The sequence below is a fragment of the Diadema setosum genome, chromosome 1 (genome assembly GCF_964275005.1).
Source record: "Diadema setosum chromosome 1, eeDiaSeto1, whole genome shotgun sequence".
Lineage (NCBI taxonomy): Eukaryota > Metazoa > Echinodermata > Echinoidea > Diadematoida > Diadematidae > Diadema > Diadema setosum.
Window position 1 is genome coordinate 46,179,073 of NC_092685.1, and position 13,263 is coordinate 46,192,335.

The 13,263-nt window shown below is 36.8% G+C and overlaps 1 protein-coding gene across 1 annotated transcript; it reads right to left on the reverse strand.

Moving 5' to 3' along the window:
• Window positions 1-3,664: 3,664 nt before the first annotated feature.
• On the reverse strand, window positions 3,665-9,092 carry LOC140231378 (putative glutathione-specific gamma-glutamylcyclotransferase 2). The gene is made up of 3 exons (XM_072311506.1): window positions 8,393-9,092; window positions 7,687-7,722; window positions 3,665-6,163 (listed from the first exon to the last, which is right to left on the reverse strand). The coding sequence occupies exons 1-3, from the start codon at window positions 8,525-8,527 to the stop codon at window positions 5,756-5,758; spliced, it is 579 nt and encodes a 192-aa protein (XP_072167607.1). The 5' UTR covers window positions 8,528-9,092; the 3' UTR covers window positions 3,665-5,755.
• Window positions 9,093-13,263: the final 4,171 nt, after the last annotated feature.

The following is a 13,263-nucleotide window of genomic DNA, read 5'->3' on the forward strand; positions in this document are numbered from 1 at the left end:
CCACCTGTGCTCTGGTTGAGGTTCTGATCCTGACCAATTATGGCTGTCGCCTTGCTGCTCAATTCAATGTTAAGAACCTGACTCCATTTGCATTACGCTGCACTCTCTATGCCATTGATGACCTCTGGCAAGATCAATATCTCCTCCATATGGATTTCATAATCCCGAGCAACCAAAAGTATGGCCTTTGACAACACTATGTCCTTTTTACATACCTGGGTACATCCCTAGCTTGGCTAAAAATTACAGTCTTAAACTCAGCCATGACTGACCATAATATGCATAAACATGGATGTTGGCTCCTGCAGTTGTGTCAGTGATATTTAATTGACCCTATTAGCACTTCAAGTAAAGGGGCAAAGGAAATTTCCCTATGATGCAATAAAATATTAACAACCTACCAAGTCTCATGCAGCAGCATAAGGCCTTTTTTTTTTTAATGAGAATAAGCCACAATATATAATATATATACATGTATATACATATGCAGAAGGTCACACAATTCATAGCATAGATACTAAAGTTAAATTATAACCTTCCCCCGAACACTCCCTAAAAATGTTTCCCTTTCCTTTGAAATTATCATTTAGGATCTGTGTTATCAAATAGGCCTACCACATGTAATTATTACAATACCAACATGAGTTGTAGTTATTTAAGGTATTGGTGTTAAATGCAATTTATAATGTCTCAACTACATTTACTTCAGGGAAAATGTTTTCTGGAATACCTCAAATGCTTTGCAGATGAGGGTTTTTATAAGTTCGTAAAAGTTCAGAGCAAATACAGTACAAATGAAGTCTTCCAGTTTCTATGTTACCGGTATATAATACATGTATACTGTACTCTTGCTTTCTCTTCTGAAATACAGTACAAAGCAATTATTTAGACAACTATTGAGTAGTATGGGAATCATGGATTTATCTACATATGAATTGATTTAAGAAAGAAGAAGTAATAGCCATAATGTTGTAACCTCAAAATTGTGTATATTTCCTACTTGTAGGCCTCTGAACAAAATATTGACCAGTAACATGCAAATTTGTGATAAACAGAGGACAACATAAATCATGCCAATACTTATGTTCTTTTCGTGCAATCTATTAATGAATGTGTTGTGAGGCATGTAAACCAGAAAAATTGATATTTTTGGCCGGACTGTACTGTAGTATGTTTCATCTGTAGGACAGATTACAACATCTCACTTGCAGTCATAGCGGTGTGTGATTGCAATTGATATTCATTTGTGTGTATGTGTGTGTGTGTGTGTAAAACTGTTACTTGAGGCTTGCACTGGTTGTGATTGACTTTGATAATCATTGGTGCTCATAATTACTCAATGTATATTATGCAGAATTTTATATGATTTACTATAAACAGGTATTTTAAAATAAATGGTGCTGGTAACTTTCATGTAATGCATCTTTTGTTGGCAGTTGGTGTAGACACTGGTAAGTAAAATTAATCATCTAGTAGACTAGTAGTAAGACATGTTGATCACTACATACAGGTGTACAGAAAGTTTCAGTTGGTTTGTGTCTGTTGTAAAAGTGGAAATTTTCTTGTCAGTATTTTTTTTTTCCCTCAGCCGAGATAAATTTGTGGAATATTGACTCTACAGACTCAAAATATAAAGTACATGTATTATTAAGGATAACTAGCACAAAAGAAAAAAAATCTGCACGCTTTAATTTTGCCCTAAAACAAAGTTTCATGTCTTGCAAAACACGCGAAAATTTCCATACTGCAAAAGTTACCACTTTTACAGTACATTTGTACTGGTGTATTCATGATGACCTTCATATCTGAAATTTTAGCCAATGTAAGGTAACCCTGTTTGTATGCTGTATTGTTCTCAAATGTTCACTTCAGTATACAGTACATGTAATACGGTATTAAAGATGTCTACTGTTTATGAATAAAAGATGAGCAAGACTGCTTGAGATTTATTACAATGGCCGTGTCGACTATTTCTAAATACAGTGCGTACCGGCAAGTCCATAACATATTTTTTGAGTCCGATGTATGAGCATACTTTCTGTATGAAAGGTGTACACGCTTACACTGCTGATGATAATACTGCCATAACTATTATCCTTGTCTGATGAAAGATTTCCATGTTTGATATAAGTGATCCATGTTTGATATAAGAGATCCATGCCGGTATCACCAAGCGTTGTGGGACCGGACAGGTTGTGGGACCGGACTAAAAATTTTCTTCCACAAACACAATAAAATCCCATGAAATAAGCAAAAAATACAATGGCTTTTGAATAAATATTTCATACCAATTTTTGAGGTAACTTCTCTAAAGCAGAATTTGGCGATTTGTTTCATGATTAAAAGTCAACCAGAAGAAGCGTGCAATATTCTATCATGCACGCGATGTGAAACTTGTGCGCGAGTTTAAGTCAGAAACAACAAACTTCAGTGTTAATCCATTACCATAGACAATACACGGAGGCTGGCTACAACATTCAAAATATATTTGCAAGGGTTTCAGTTAAGTTCTCTAATTGCAACAAAAATGGATTTTGTTCGCTTTGCTTTGGAAGAACTGTTAAGTATCATTTTCAGAACCTCATCATTGTGTATTGGAATATTCTTTATTGAGAATGGCAATGTGAAAAATTCATCTAAATCTCAACTTCTTAAGTGTCCGGGTACACAACCCCCCCCCCCCCCCCCCATCATGCTACATTTGTACAATATAATATACCATTATACATATATTAATATTATTACTGCAATCTGCTGAAAATACAAGGAGATTCTCTGAATAGGGAATGTAACAAGAGTCTTGATTTTCTATGTCTCTTTGTACATTATTGTTCTCAAACCCTGATACAATGTACAGTGTATGACAAAATTTCAAGATGACCATGATTTCTCATGTCCCAAAAAGTTTGTTGGAAGAAGAGTCCACAGGACATATGTGGATTGAGTGAATATAGCAATATTAGATGAACACATCAGTGAAAGTTTGAGGAAAACCGGCCAATCCATTGAACAATTATGAATTCTTTAATTTTGGTGCTGCAATTGCATTACATCACATATGGAAAAATATACAATGTATAAAGAAAATATGAAGAATACGATGTACTATATTCCACAAAATTTTGCATGAAAGGCGCATATTTGTTTCCTCGACTTCATACTGACATACGACATTAAATGTTATGGGTAATATTACAGGTGTATTCCCCCTTTTCTAGAAGAGGTAAGGCATGTGATTTTACATTATGCTAGAAATGTGAAAATATTGTATGTATATTTTTTTTAATAATTTCTTTGTCATTTTCCCTGTGACATTACAAAATGTTGTAGTCTTTTCATCCAGCAATGGCTGCATCAACACTAAAAATTCGAAACATTTCAAAAGATTGTCATACATGTATAGTATGTTAGCAATATTTTTACATCTCTCAATTCACTTATACATGTATTTTGGTTTCATTTTCCTTTGTTTGGCACTGCCAGTGTATGCAAAAAACAGTGCAGAGTATAATGTTTTGTGATGTACCTGAAGTGTCCTTCAGTGACACTATTGTGTAAGGTGAGTTGGGTATGCATTGTAACAAATATCAATTCTTTCTTGAGATATTATTCTGAACTTTCAGATTGTCTAAGGAATACTATCACATAAAGTAAAATTGACACATTTAATGATATGTACTGATGTGTGGACTGTGAATTTCAAACACTTGTATCACCTTAAATTGTGCACAATTTTAGAAATACCAATGACTGCATCTGAATCACCTATAAAATATTTAGTACGTACCTCACTTGAGTTTGACAGTACGTGTGTTTATATCAGTTGTTATTCTCTCTCCCACCTTCCTGATTAAATTGTAACACCTAAGATACAAGATGATTTAATACATATATATTGTATACATTACAGTTATCAATATATTTGTTCTCTCACTTCAGCAGACACAATACATTCATATAACATATGATTTATTTTTTAATCACAAAGTCAAACATACATACATGTACCTCCATCTTCTAATAAAGTATTTCTTCTTTCTTTAGATTAAATAATGCATACAAACACAGTCTTATCTTCAATGTGCAATATGTCATCAATTATTGCTAATTAATTCATTGCTGTAATGCTCAATAAAAGAAATCATGTAAGCAAGAAAAAAAAAATTAGAGCAAACATACATTAGCATTTAATCAAATACTCAAATATGTGTAGCTATTGCAATCAAGTCAACTTGGATGTTGGATATCAATTGAACAATATCTAATGAGTAGCATCTTTGACAAACACCCAGTAGAATACTGTCGGAGCCATGAGGTTAGGAAGACAAGGGCCACTAGAACTGATTGGGTTCCAATGACAAATGCCATACTTTGGAGGTCTAAAGGTACACCAGCACTCAACATCACAAACACTGACAGCAACTCATTAAGCCGTTGAGGACGGACTGATTTGCTACAACACGCATTTCCCATAGACCCCTACCCGAGTATACTCGGGACTCGTCCTCAACAGGTTAAGTATATTAACCACTGGCACATTTTCTCCATCATTTTTGCCAAAATATACACTTGGTATTAGAAATATAGCACGAGGATGTTCATTTATATTCCCTCAAGTTCTTTTCATTACTTTCATCACTACTAGGGTCTTCAGAATACCACGCAATTAGAACATTTTACTACCATACCTTTCTGTCACTTTATGTGCTTATTGTGGCTTGAATGTTATTTGCCTGCCAACAGTTGTCATTCTCAGCAACAGTGTTTTCATTCAAGAATGCCCATAAATACCTGTATATAATATAACAGCAACTCACTTTGTAAGTACAGCCTTAAAATATACTGCAGAGTTTGAATACACACATACCATTCAAGCAGCCTTAGAAGGGAGACTAGCTTTGACAAGGAGACAATTTACATCAGATGAGTGACTGAGCAATTCAGTATTGACATACTGAAAGGTACATACAACTGAACATGTATTTCACATGAACAACTACCTGAAGAAAATGTTTTTACCCTGTCTTTGATACACCAATACCGAGTTAGACACTGCAGTCAACTTTGCAACAGTCACATCCACTTTATCCACTGCGGATGAGCTAATTTTGCTTTAACATGTTCCAATAGACAACTGCCCGAGCACACTCGCAACTAGTCGTCAGCAGGTTAATTTGTATTTCTGCATAAGGTCAAAGTAAATGTTAAATGTACATAAATAGTTAAGCCTGTGGTGATTACAAGGTCTTATATTGACAAAGTTGAAGCTTACGCCAAGTTTCTGGAAGTACAGCTGTACTTGCAACAGTACATTGTAAAATAATTTTTGGTACCGATACATTCAATTTCATTCAACAGAGAAGGGTAATATTTTTTGTCTGCTGCTTTTTTTTTTTTTATTGAAAAAAAAATTCCACCACATCAGTGTGATGTCTTGCTGAACAAATATATCTTGACAAAGCTTACAAAGTTAAGCTGAATGTGTCAAAATTTCTTCATAAATTAGTCTTATAGAGTACTGTTTCATGCATTTACTCAAATTCTAGATCAACCATGTATACAATATTTGTGCTCATCAGTATCCATAACGTCAAAGTCAATTACAGACGATACTTGAGAGGCCAAAAATTGAAGAAAATGCTGTCATGGATATTTCAGCTCAGCACCATCATTTTTATTCCTCCCTTGTTCTATATACAGCCGTACTGTTATAGCAATTCTGCACCTCTGATTTAAACAAATATAAACAAAAATTTCAAGTTCTTGTTGTTTCCATGCTTGAAATGTTGTCCTCTTGAGCTAGTCTCTTCACAATAGTCTCAAGTTCAAACAAATGGGGGTCATGACAGTTGGGCACAAGCTCCCTCATCGTGGTGGCTAGGTGAAGTACATAGTCCCGGTTCTTGCCGCTGGGACCTTCTGACCTGACTATCTGATTCGCAATCTCCTCAAGAGAGGCTGGTCCCAAGAATGCTGGGTTGCCAGGGGTGGCGATGTAGACCAGGACCTGAAATGGCTCTTGGACTGATTGCTGCTCCCGCTGCAGGGGGTAGAAGGTCAGCGCTTTGGTGGTGTACCCATTTTTCTCCCTGTAGTCCAGGTACTTTTTCACAGAGGCTATGTCACTCTCTGCAACATGGTAAGCAATTCCCCACACTTTCTCCTGTAAAGAGATACCAAAACAAATGTGAATCTCAGCACAATTGACCATCAGATATGGATTGAATCTCTCCCTCAACAAAGTAGACCATCAAATATGGATTATAAATCAGTAAAAGTTCTGTTTACGTACTACAAGTGTACTTACAAATCAATACACAATACACTATAATCATAAAGAACACTAATTAAATACATGTAGTAATAACCTGGATTTTTCAGATGTCATATTCTTTGTGGGGGGGGGGCATTCCAATATTACAAATTTACTGTGAGGTGCAATATGACACACACACACAAAAATGAAGTCTTTACCATGAACACAACACAAAGAAAGCTAGGAATGGACCATGTGATTGTAAAATTGTAGTCAACACTGAACAGTAATAACGGTTGCCAAGGCTGAACTTTTGGTTCCTATGAACATTACTTTCCTCCTTCACAAAGATCCCCCATAATCATCCCACCATTGCAACAAAATTCCTAGACAGTCAACCTCACCAAAGTTGAATCTAGATCGATCACAGAAAATTCTTTGATCTACACGAATTTTGACCTGCACAATAGAATTGACACATATTCAATTGGGGTATTTATAGCTCTTCTTCCACTTAGCCAATTTCTTGATGACTTGTGCAAGTTTGATTTGGATGAGGTTGATAAAAGCTAATCAATATACCCTTGAACATGGCGGACTGGTTCCAGTGAAATATTCATGTAAACCTTGGTTCTAGAAGTGGCAGTAAGATTCCCTCTTTCTTTACAAATTCTTTGAAAAAAAAAAGAAGGAAGAAGAAGAAATTGATAGGAAACACTTAAAGGGACTGTACAGTACTGGGTGAGGAAGGAATTCATGTTTTGAACATTCCTAAGTGAGATAATGAAAAGCCTCCTATGAAATATGAAAGAGAATGTAATTTTAGGAGGGATTCGACTTTTATTTGATGAAAATTGGTATTCAAATGGCTGAGATATCCAAAAAAGTGCTAATAATAAAAGGCGACATGCCCCAACTTTATTAGGATCTCTTTGTTTCACCTTGTTTTTGGATATCTCAGCCATTTCAAAACCGATTCTCATCGAATAAACTTTTGATACCCCTTAGAACTGCATGCTCTTTGACATCTCATAGAGTGGTTCCTGAATATCTCACAAAATGTTAAAAGCTAAATCTACACCTCGACCAGAACTGTACACACCCTTTAACACATGTAAGGAATACACAGCTGCCAACACTGGAAACTAGTTGAGAATGAGACTCTCATAGGCCAATGCTATAATTTAGGAGTCAAAATGAGTGAGATCAATAGAAATGCATGCAAATGAAATAAAGTTTTAGAGTGAGAAAGGACCAAAATGCGTGAGAGTTGGCAGCCCTGGGAATATGACCTTGGATGATTAACACTGTGAGCAATATTGGAACAGGGAGGTGGGACGCCACCTCCCTAATTGGAAGCAGTCAGCAGAGTTATGAACTCAGTTACTTTGACTGGATAATGCGCTCCTCGGGTCACAGTTTACACTTACCTCTGGATTCTCCACCAAAGTAACCACTCTCCCAGGCTGCAAATGAAGATAAAAATAATCATAATTTTAATTGCTCTGTATGTTTTCCATGAAAGATGTTGAAAATTAATTACCCGGTATAGAATGCCTGGCACTTGGTCAACATCATCAAGTTTAATACATCTACAGTATACATGGTGTTTCTATTTTTATTTATTATCATTAATGTAATACTACTAATTCACTGCAACCTACTTCCGGACAAGAATTAGCGCCACGCCACTCCTGTCTCTGCCTGTAAACAGCATGCTTCAAGTTACTAAAGATGTGTTAGGATTTAACATGTTGCTAACACTCTAACAGAATGATCAAAAAGTAACATTCTGGAGTCATTACCGGCTATTACCTTTGGCCCCTAAACTCCTGGATTCCCCGAAAATTGATGAAGCATACAAGAAGCAGTTATACATACAAATTATGTGCTGGCTAGAAAATATGATACTGACCCTTGTGATGATAGAGCAACTGACATGTTACTGTACTTGATAGTGTTGATCATTCACATTCATGTACACTGTAGTTGTACAGCTCGAGCTTAGGAAGGTACATAACAAAGCCAAAGGGAATACCGGTACATCACATATCATGATATAGCACATGGAAATTTACCATAGAAATATGCTTTTCAATTTATACCATAATGAAAACATGAATATGATGTATGTACTTTTTCTGGAACCCCACGGTGGTCCATGCTTCCCTGCCAGAACCTGCGTGCATAACCAGTCACACATCCTACAACTTTCCTTGTGAAAGGAAAGTCTGTCTTCCATGTGAGTGATCCATAGCCAAAAATCCACATTCTGTCTTGAACCTTCACTTCAGCACTAGCTGGGTTTTGCGTTTAGCTTAGAAAATCGGGATGATTTGCGACGTGTTCATCACAATCAGGAAAAACTCAGCGATCTGCAGCATGCAGACATTTATGACGCAACTGAATTACAGTACCACACTCCAAACTGACGGTTATCACATCGCCTCAGTATACCACTGATTACTACGCTGTAGTTTATGTACCAGTCCGGTAGCAAAGCAGTCGGCTGTGTTAGCTGTATACAGTAGTAGAGTACTCAGTAGACCGAAGCTCGTCCTTTCAATACCGGCGTCCAGTCCTCAGCTGGGCCGACACAGCCCCCAGTCGCGGTCGGTCACCGGTGGTGTTCATGAAATTTGAGTTCCTATTTATGACCGATGATGCACTTTTGATTCAATTGGCCGCCTCTCCTTAGCACTGCTTTGAGTGGTGAATGGTGTACAACAATGGTAAACAACTAGAAAAGTCCTTGGTCACGATCGAAGCTAGCTCCGTACAAGTTCTTGTTGTGCAACTTGATAATTATAGTGATCATGCGATGATGATGATGCAGCTAGATTTCGAAAGAGTACAGTGCACGTGCCTGTGTGTTTAGTGTACGTGCGTGTGTGACGTGTGCATAGTGAGACGCGAACGTCGAGTAGAGGGCTTGCTGGGCCATGGGGGTGACACGTGCATTCAAACGAGGAGGAGGAAGAGGGCATCTCTCCGCGGGCATCCCTCGAGTCCATGCTCGAGCCACCAAGAGCTCTATAGATCTCCCATCCACCCTTTTGCTGAAGGTGTCCGGGGCCTATATTATAAATATGAAATTAATATTTATCAGTATGTTGCACATAGTGAATTTAATTCATTGCAATATTGAAAGTGAAATCTGAGGTTTATACCTCAAAATGACTTCTATATTAGTGTTGATAGTTTTTATCAAACTTTCAACCAATATATAGTGTACCTATCAAAAGATAATAAAGTAAATCAACCTAAAATAGATGTATGATCCACTAAGACAAAATAGATATGGATCAGAAAAGCTGTTTCAGTGCTGTTACAGTAACCTTTCCCGTCTATATCTATACACTCATAAAACATATATCACACGAGAATAAAATATATCATGTTGAAAATCGTTAAGCTCGCTTGTGGAAGGCTATAGTTAACACGTGGAATCTCCTTATATTTCCCAAACCAGCTCCGTCTGCAGTTCGTTTACATCGTGTTCATTATATCCAGGGGCACTTTGTAATCTGCTTTTAATTACCAGTTAGATCTTCATTCACGCCTTATTGAAGAATTTGCCAACAATGGTTTGGGTTTTGTGAGGTCAATGTGTTGTATATATCTGTCTCCTATATCATAACACTGGCTGCAAAAGTATGTCCAAAACTTCGCTTTGTAAGAAAACTCAAACTAAATTATAAAGGATGCAATCATCGCTAGCATTAACGGATATCGGACTAACGTCCTGCCTATTTATGCATTATTATGCAATGCAGTATAAATCATTATGCAGATGGATACGACAGCGCGTATATTCTTTGGTCATCTTCAAATGAAAGGGTTTTTAAAAATATGTGCGTGTGCTCAAACTATAAAAGAATTGGGAAACGTAGACTATGAAAGGGAGAGAGAGAGAGAGAGAGGGGGGGGGGGGGGGAGGGGGAGAAAGGGGGGAGGGGAACTCGAACGAAAGTGAACGAGAGAGTCAAATACAGGCAATGAAATGCAGATGAAAGAAGACAGTATTCTCATTCGCATGCAGAGACTCGAGAGTGCCCATGTCACATAGTCCGTTAACGTTATATTTTGATAAATTATATTACCAGTGATGAAACTGCCTGGGTAAGCCCTAAACATGACAATTTTATGTCGACATTATAATCTTACCATGTATAGGGTATATAGATCTTTCCTTGAAATTAATAACGGCATATAGGATTCTTGTTTTTGTTGAGTATGCTCTTGGGGCCCGCGGAAATCCGTTGTGTGTGCGTGTAGAGAGAGGGGGGGGGGGGGGTCATGAGGGTCACTTTGGATGGAAGTGCTCCCCCTTTTTTTTTTTTTTTTTTTTTTTACTGGAGGAATCCTCAGACGGAATGGTTTATTGTCCTTTATGTTTCATTTACCCGATCTTTTATTTGTGTTTGTGAAAAAAAAAAGTGTTCGTGTGACATCCGCGGCCCCTGATCGTAATTCGTGTACTATATAGGAAAGTGACGAAAACAGTAAAGAAAAAAAAAAATCATTCAAGAACTTCGTTGTTGACACATTTCGGTGCCAATGGTGGTATAAACAACAGACAGAAGCTGATTGGTTATGATTAGTTTGAAATGTCGATGAGTTACATCTACAAAATATCCCATGTTATTCGTTATGCTGTTAAAACAAAATAAACTGGAGTACTACCATGACCCGGACGATAATGATGAGACAAAAATAACTTTATGAGATCAAATCAACCATTACCCCTAAATTACAAATTGAAGCATGATGTCATGTATGGTTTTAACTATATAAAAGCAAGGCTCGACACGAACTTTTTCTTTTGGTTGCCATTAATACAATGAAATTTGGTGGTCCGATCGGGCCACCAAAACATAACTTTTCTTGAAAAGTGCATGTCATGATGACCCGACATCTGTATTTCTTGTTGTACCTGGAAACCACTAAATAATGTTGAGCCTTGGGATTAAGACCATAAAATATCACACGAAGCAAAAAAAAAAAAAAAAAAAAAAAATGTCGATGATGTATTCAAAGTAAAATTATGTATTATTCCATGGCAAATGAGAAACTGGTAATAGCTACCTTGGCAATAGCTGAAATTCAGTTGCTAGAATTGACAGAAAGCAATGACTATGATGATCATCATTAACAGAGAAATGACAGCTCTGGGTTAGTCAGAAATTGTGATAGCTCTTGTCTTAGTATACACCCATACTCCTTATGGCCCTTACTTGGGAAACAAAGCAAAGCAAAGACAGTTAGATTGCAATGAAAATAGCAACACTCAGTCACTATTGTTACCAAAGAGTACAGCAGGGACGATAACCGGGGAGGTATTATGCCTACTGTTTACGTGACCCTCCTTGCCATCACGATGCACTATAAAATACGATAACATAATATTATCATGCACACCATTTTCCAGTCCTTAATGCCAATACATGCATCAGAACATTTCATTCAGAATGGACGTTATACCGCACGTGATCAAGATTTTTGAGATTATTTTGAGATTATCACACTAAACATGATTATGTGGATATACCCTATACACATTAATGAGCAATAGTATACTCTCTAAAAAGAAAATCGAGTGAAAATGTTCACTCTTGAAGGACTCTTATGAATGAAAAATAATTTTGGAGTGTATATACCTCAATGTGCAGCAAGGGATCACTGTAAAATCTTCGAGTGATCCCTGAGGTCACTCTAAAAATGAGTGAAAATGAACATTTTCACTCAAAATTCACTCCATTTTCACTATAAATTCACTCTTTTCTGTTATTCACTCCTTCAGGAGTGAACATTTTTCACTCGATTTTTTTTTTAAGAGAGTATCAGGTTTATTTAATGTATAATGACCGTATGTATATAATGGTGTCAAACAGTGCCGGACAGTCTTACTTTAATATGGTGTCAAACAGTGCCGGACACATAGCCTTAAAGAAATAATATGTATGTATACGTTTTAGGGTAATCAAACTATTTACATCCTATATTTAACGTGTGTTTGAAAATGTGTTCTACACGTAAAAATATACATGATACCAGTAGAACAGCATTCTCTCTAAAAGCGAAGGAAAATTAGTGGTTAATTTTCTTAGCAAGCTGATATATTTTTGAGAGTCTGATATTTATTGATATTACTCAGGTTCTGTATGAAAGAAAAATATTTACACACCGAAATAAAAATTAATATTCCATAGGGCCTATAAGCTTCATGTAAATACGGATTTCGAGTATATTATGTAACGTCCGAGTTTGGGTTGTTGTGAGTGTATCATGATTGTGTGCGTCCGACTTTTTTTTTTCGTTTTCTCTCTTCCTCTTTACAGGGGAGGATTCAAGAATTCCGTAAAGGGGGGGGGGGGCGGCACACACACCCATTTTTCTTGTTATTTCTTTTGTTTTAACAAAAATTAAAGAGGGGCACGCCCGGTACCCCCCCCCCCCCCCCTCCGGATCCGCCACTGCTTTATGTAACACTCTTCCATTTGTTGGGGATTTAAAGCTCCTGATGGCAATTTTATCATACATAACAATTTTATACGAGTAACCTTTATTTGTCAGTACACTTATTCCCACATCATTTCCATTAACTGTACTAAACATTTGATTCTACCTGAATTATCTATGATTTTACGCCCAATCCTGGACCTGGAAAGCACGGTGATGTATCCATCGGGTGGTCACACTTAACGATATAATAATATTATGATAACTTTTCCTGCCAACGCCGAATGATCCCTGTAAAAATCATGCTCTTTGGAAATCATCATTCAGGGATGAATGAATGTGAAGCGCGTAATTATAAAACATATCACGAGAAAGAAAAAAGATATTGTAGGCCTATACATACCACTGTGTTACTGTAAATTGAAATCAAGGGCCTGCTGGTGAATGGCAAAGCAGAAAATAAGAATAGAACATAAATTATATTATTGAAAGGATAAACATGAGACAACATTCAGGTCTAACATGATCATCTATATCATTTGTGT

Coding starts and splice junctions, on each gene's coding strand:
- LOC140231378 (XM_072311506.1), bottom strand. CDS start 8,527: ATGTGGATTTTTGGCTATGGATCACTCACATGGAAGACAGACTTTCCT. Junction 7,723..8,392: donor ACCGTGGGGTTCCAGAAAAA/GTACATACATCA, acceptor CTTCATTTGCAG/CCTGGGAGAGTGGTTACTTT. Junction 6,164..7,686: donor CTTTGGTGGAGAATCCAGAG/GTAAGTGTAAAC, acceptor ATCTCTTTACAG/GAGAAAGTGTGGGGAATTGC.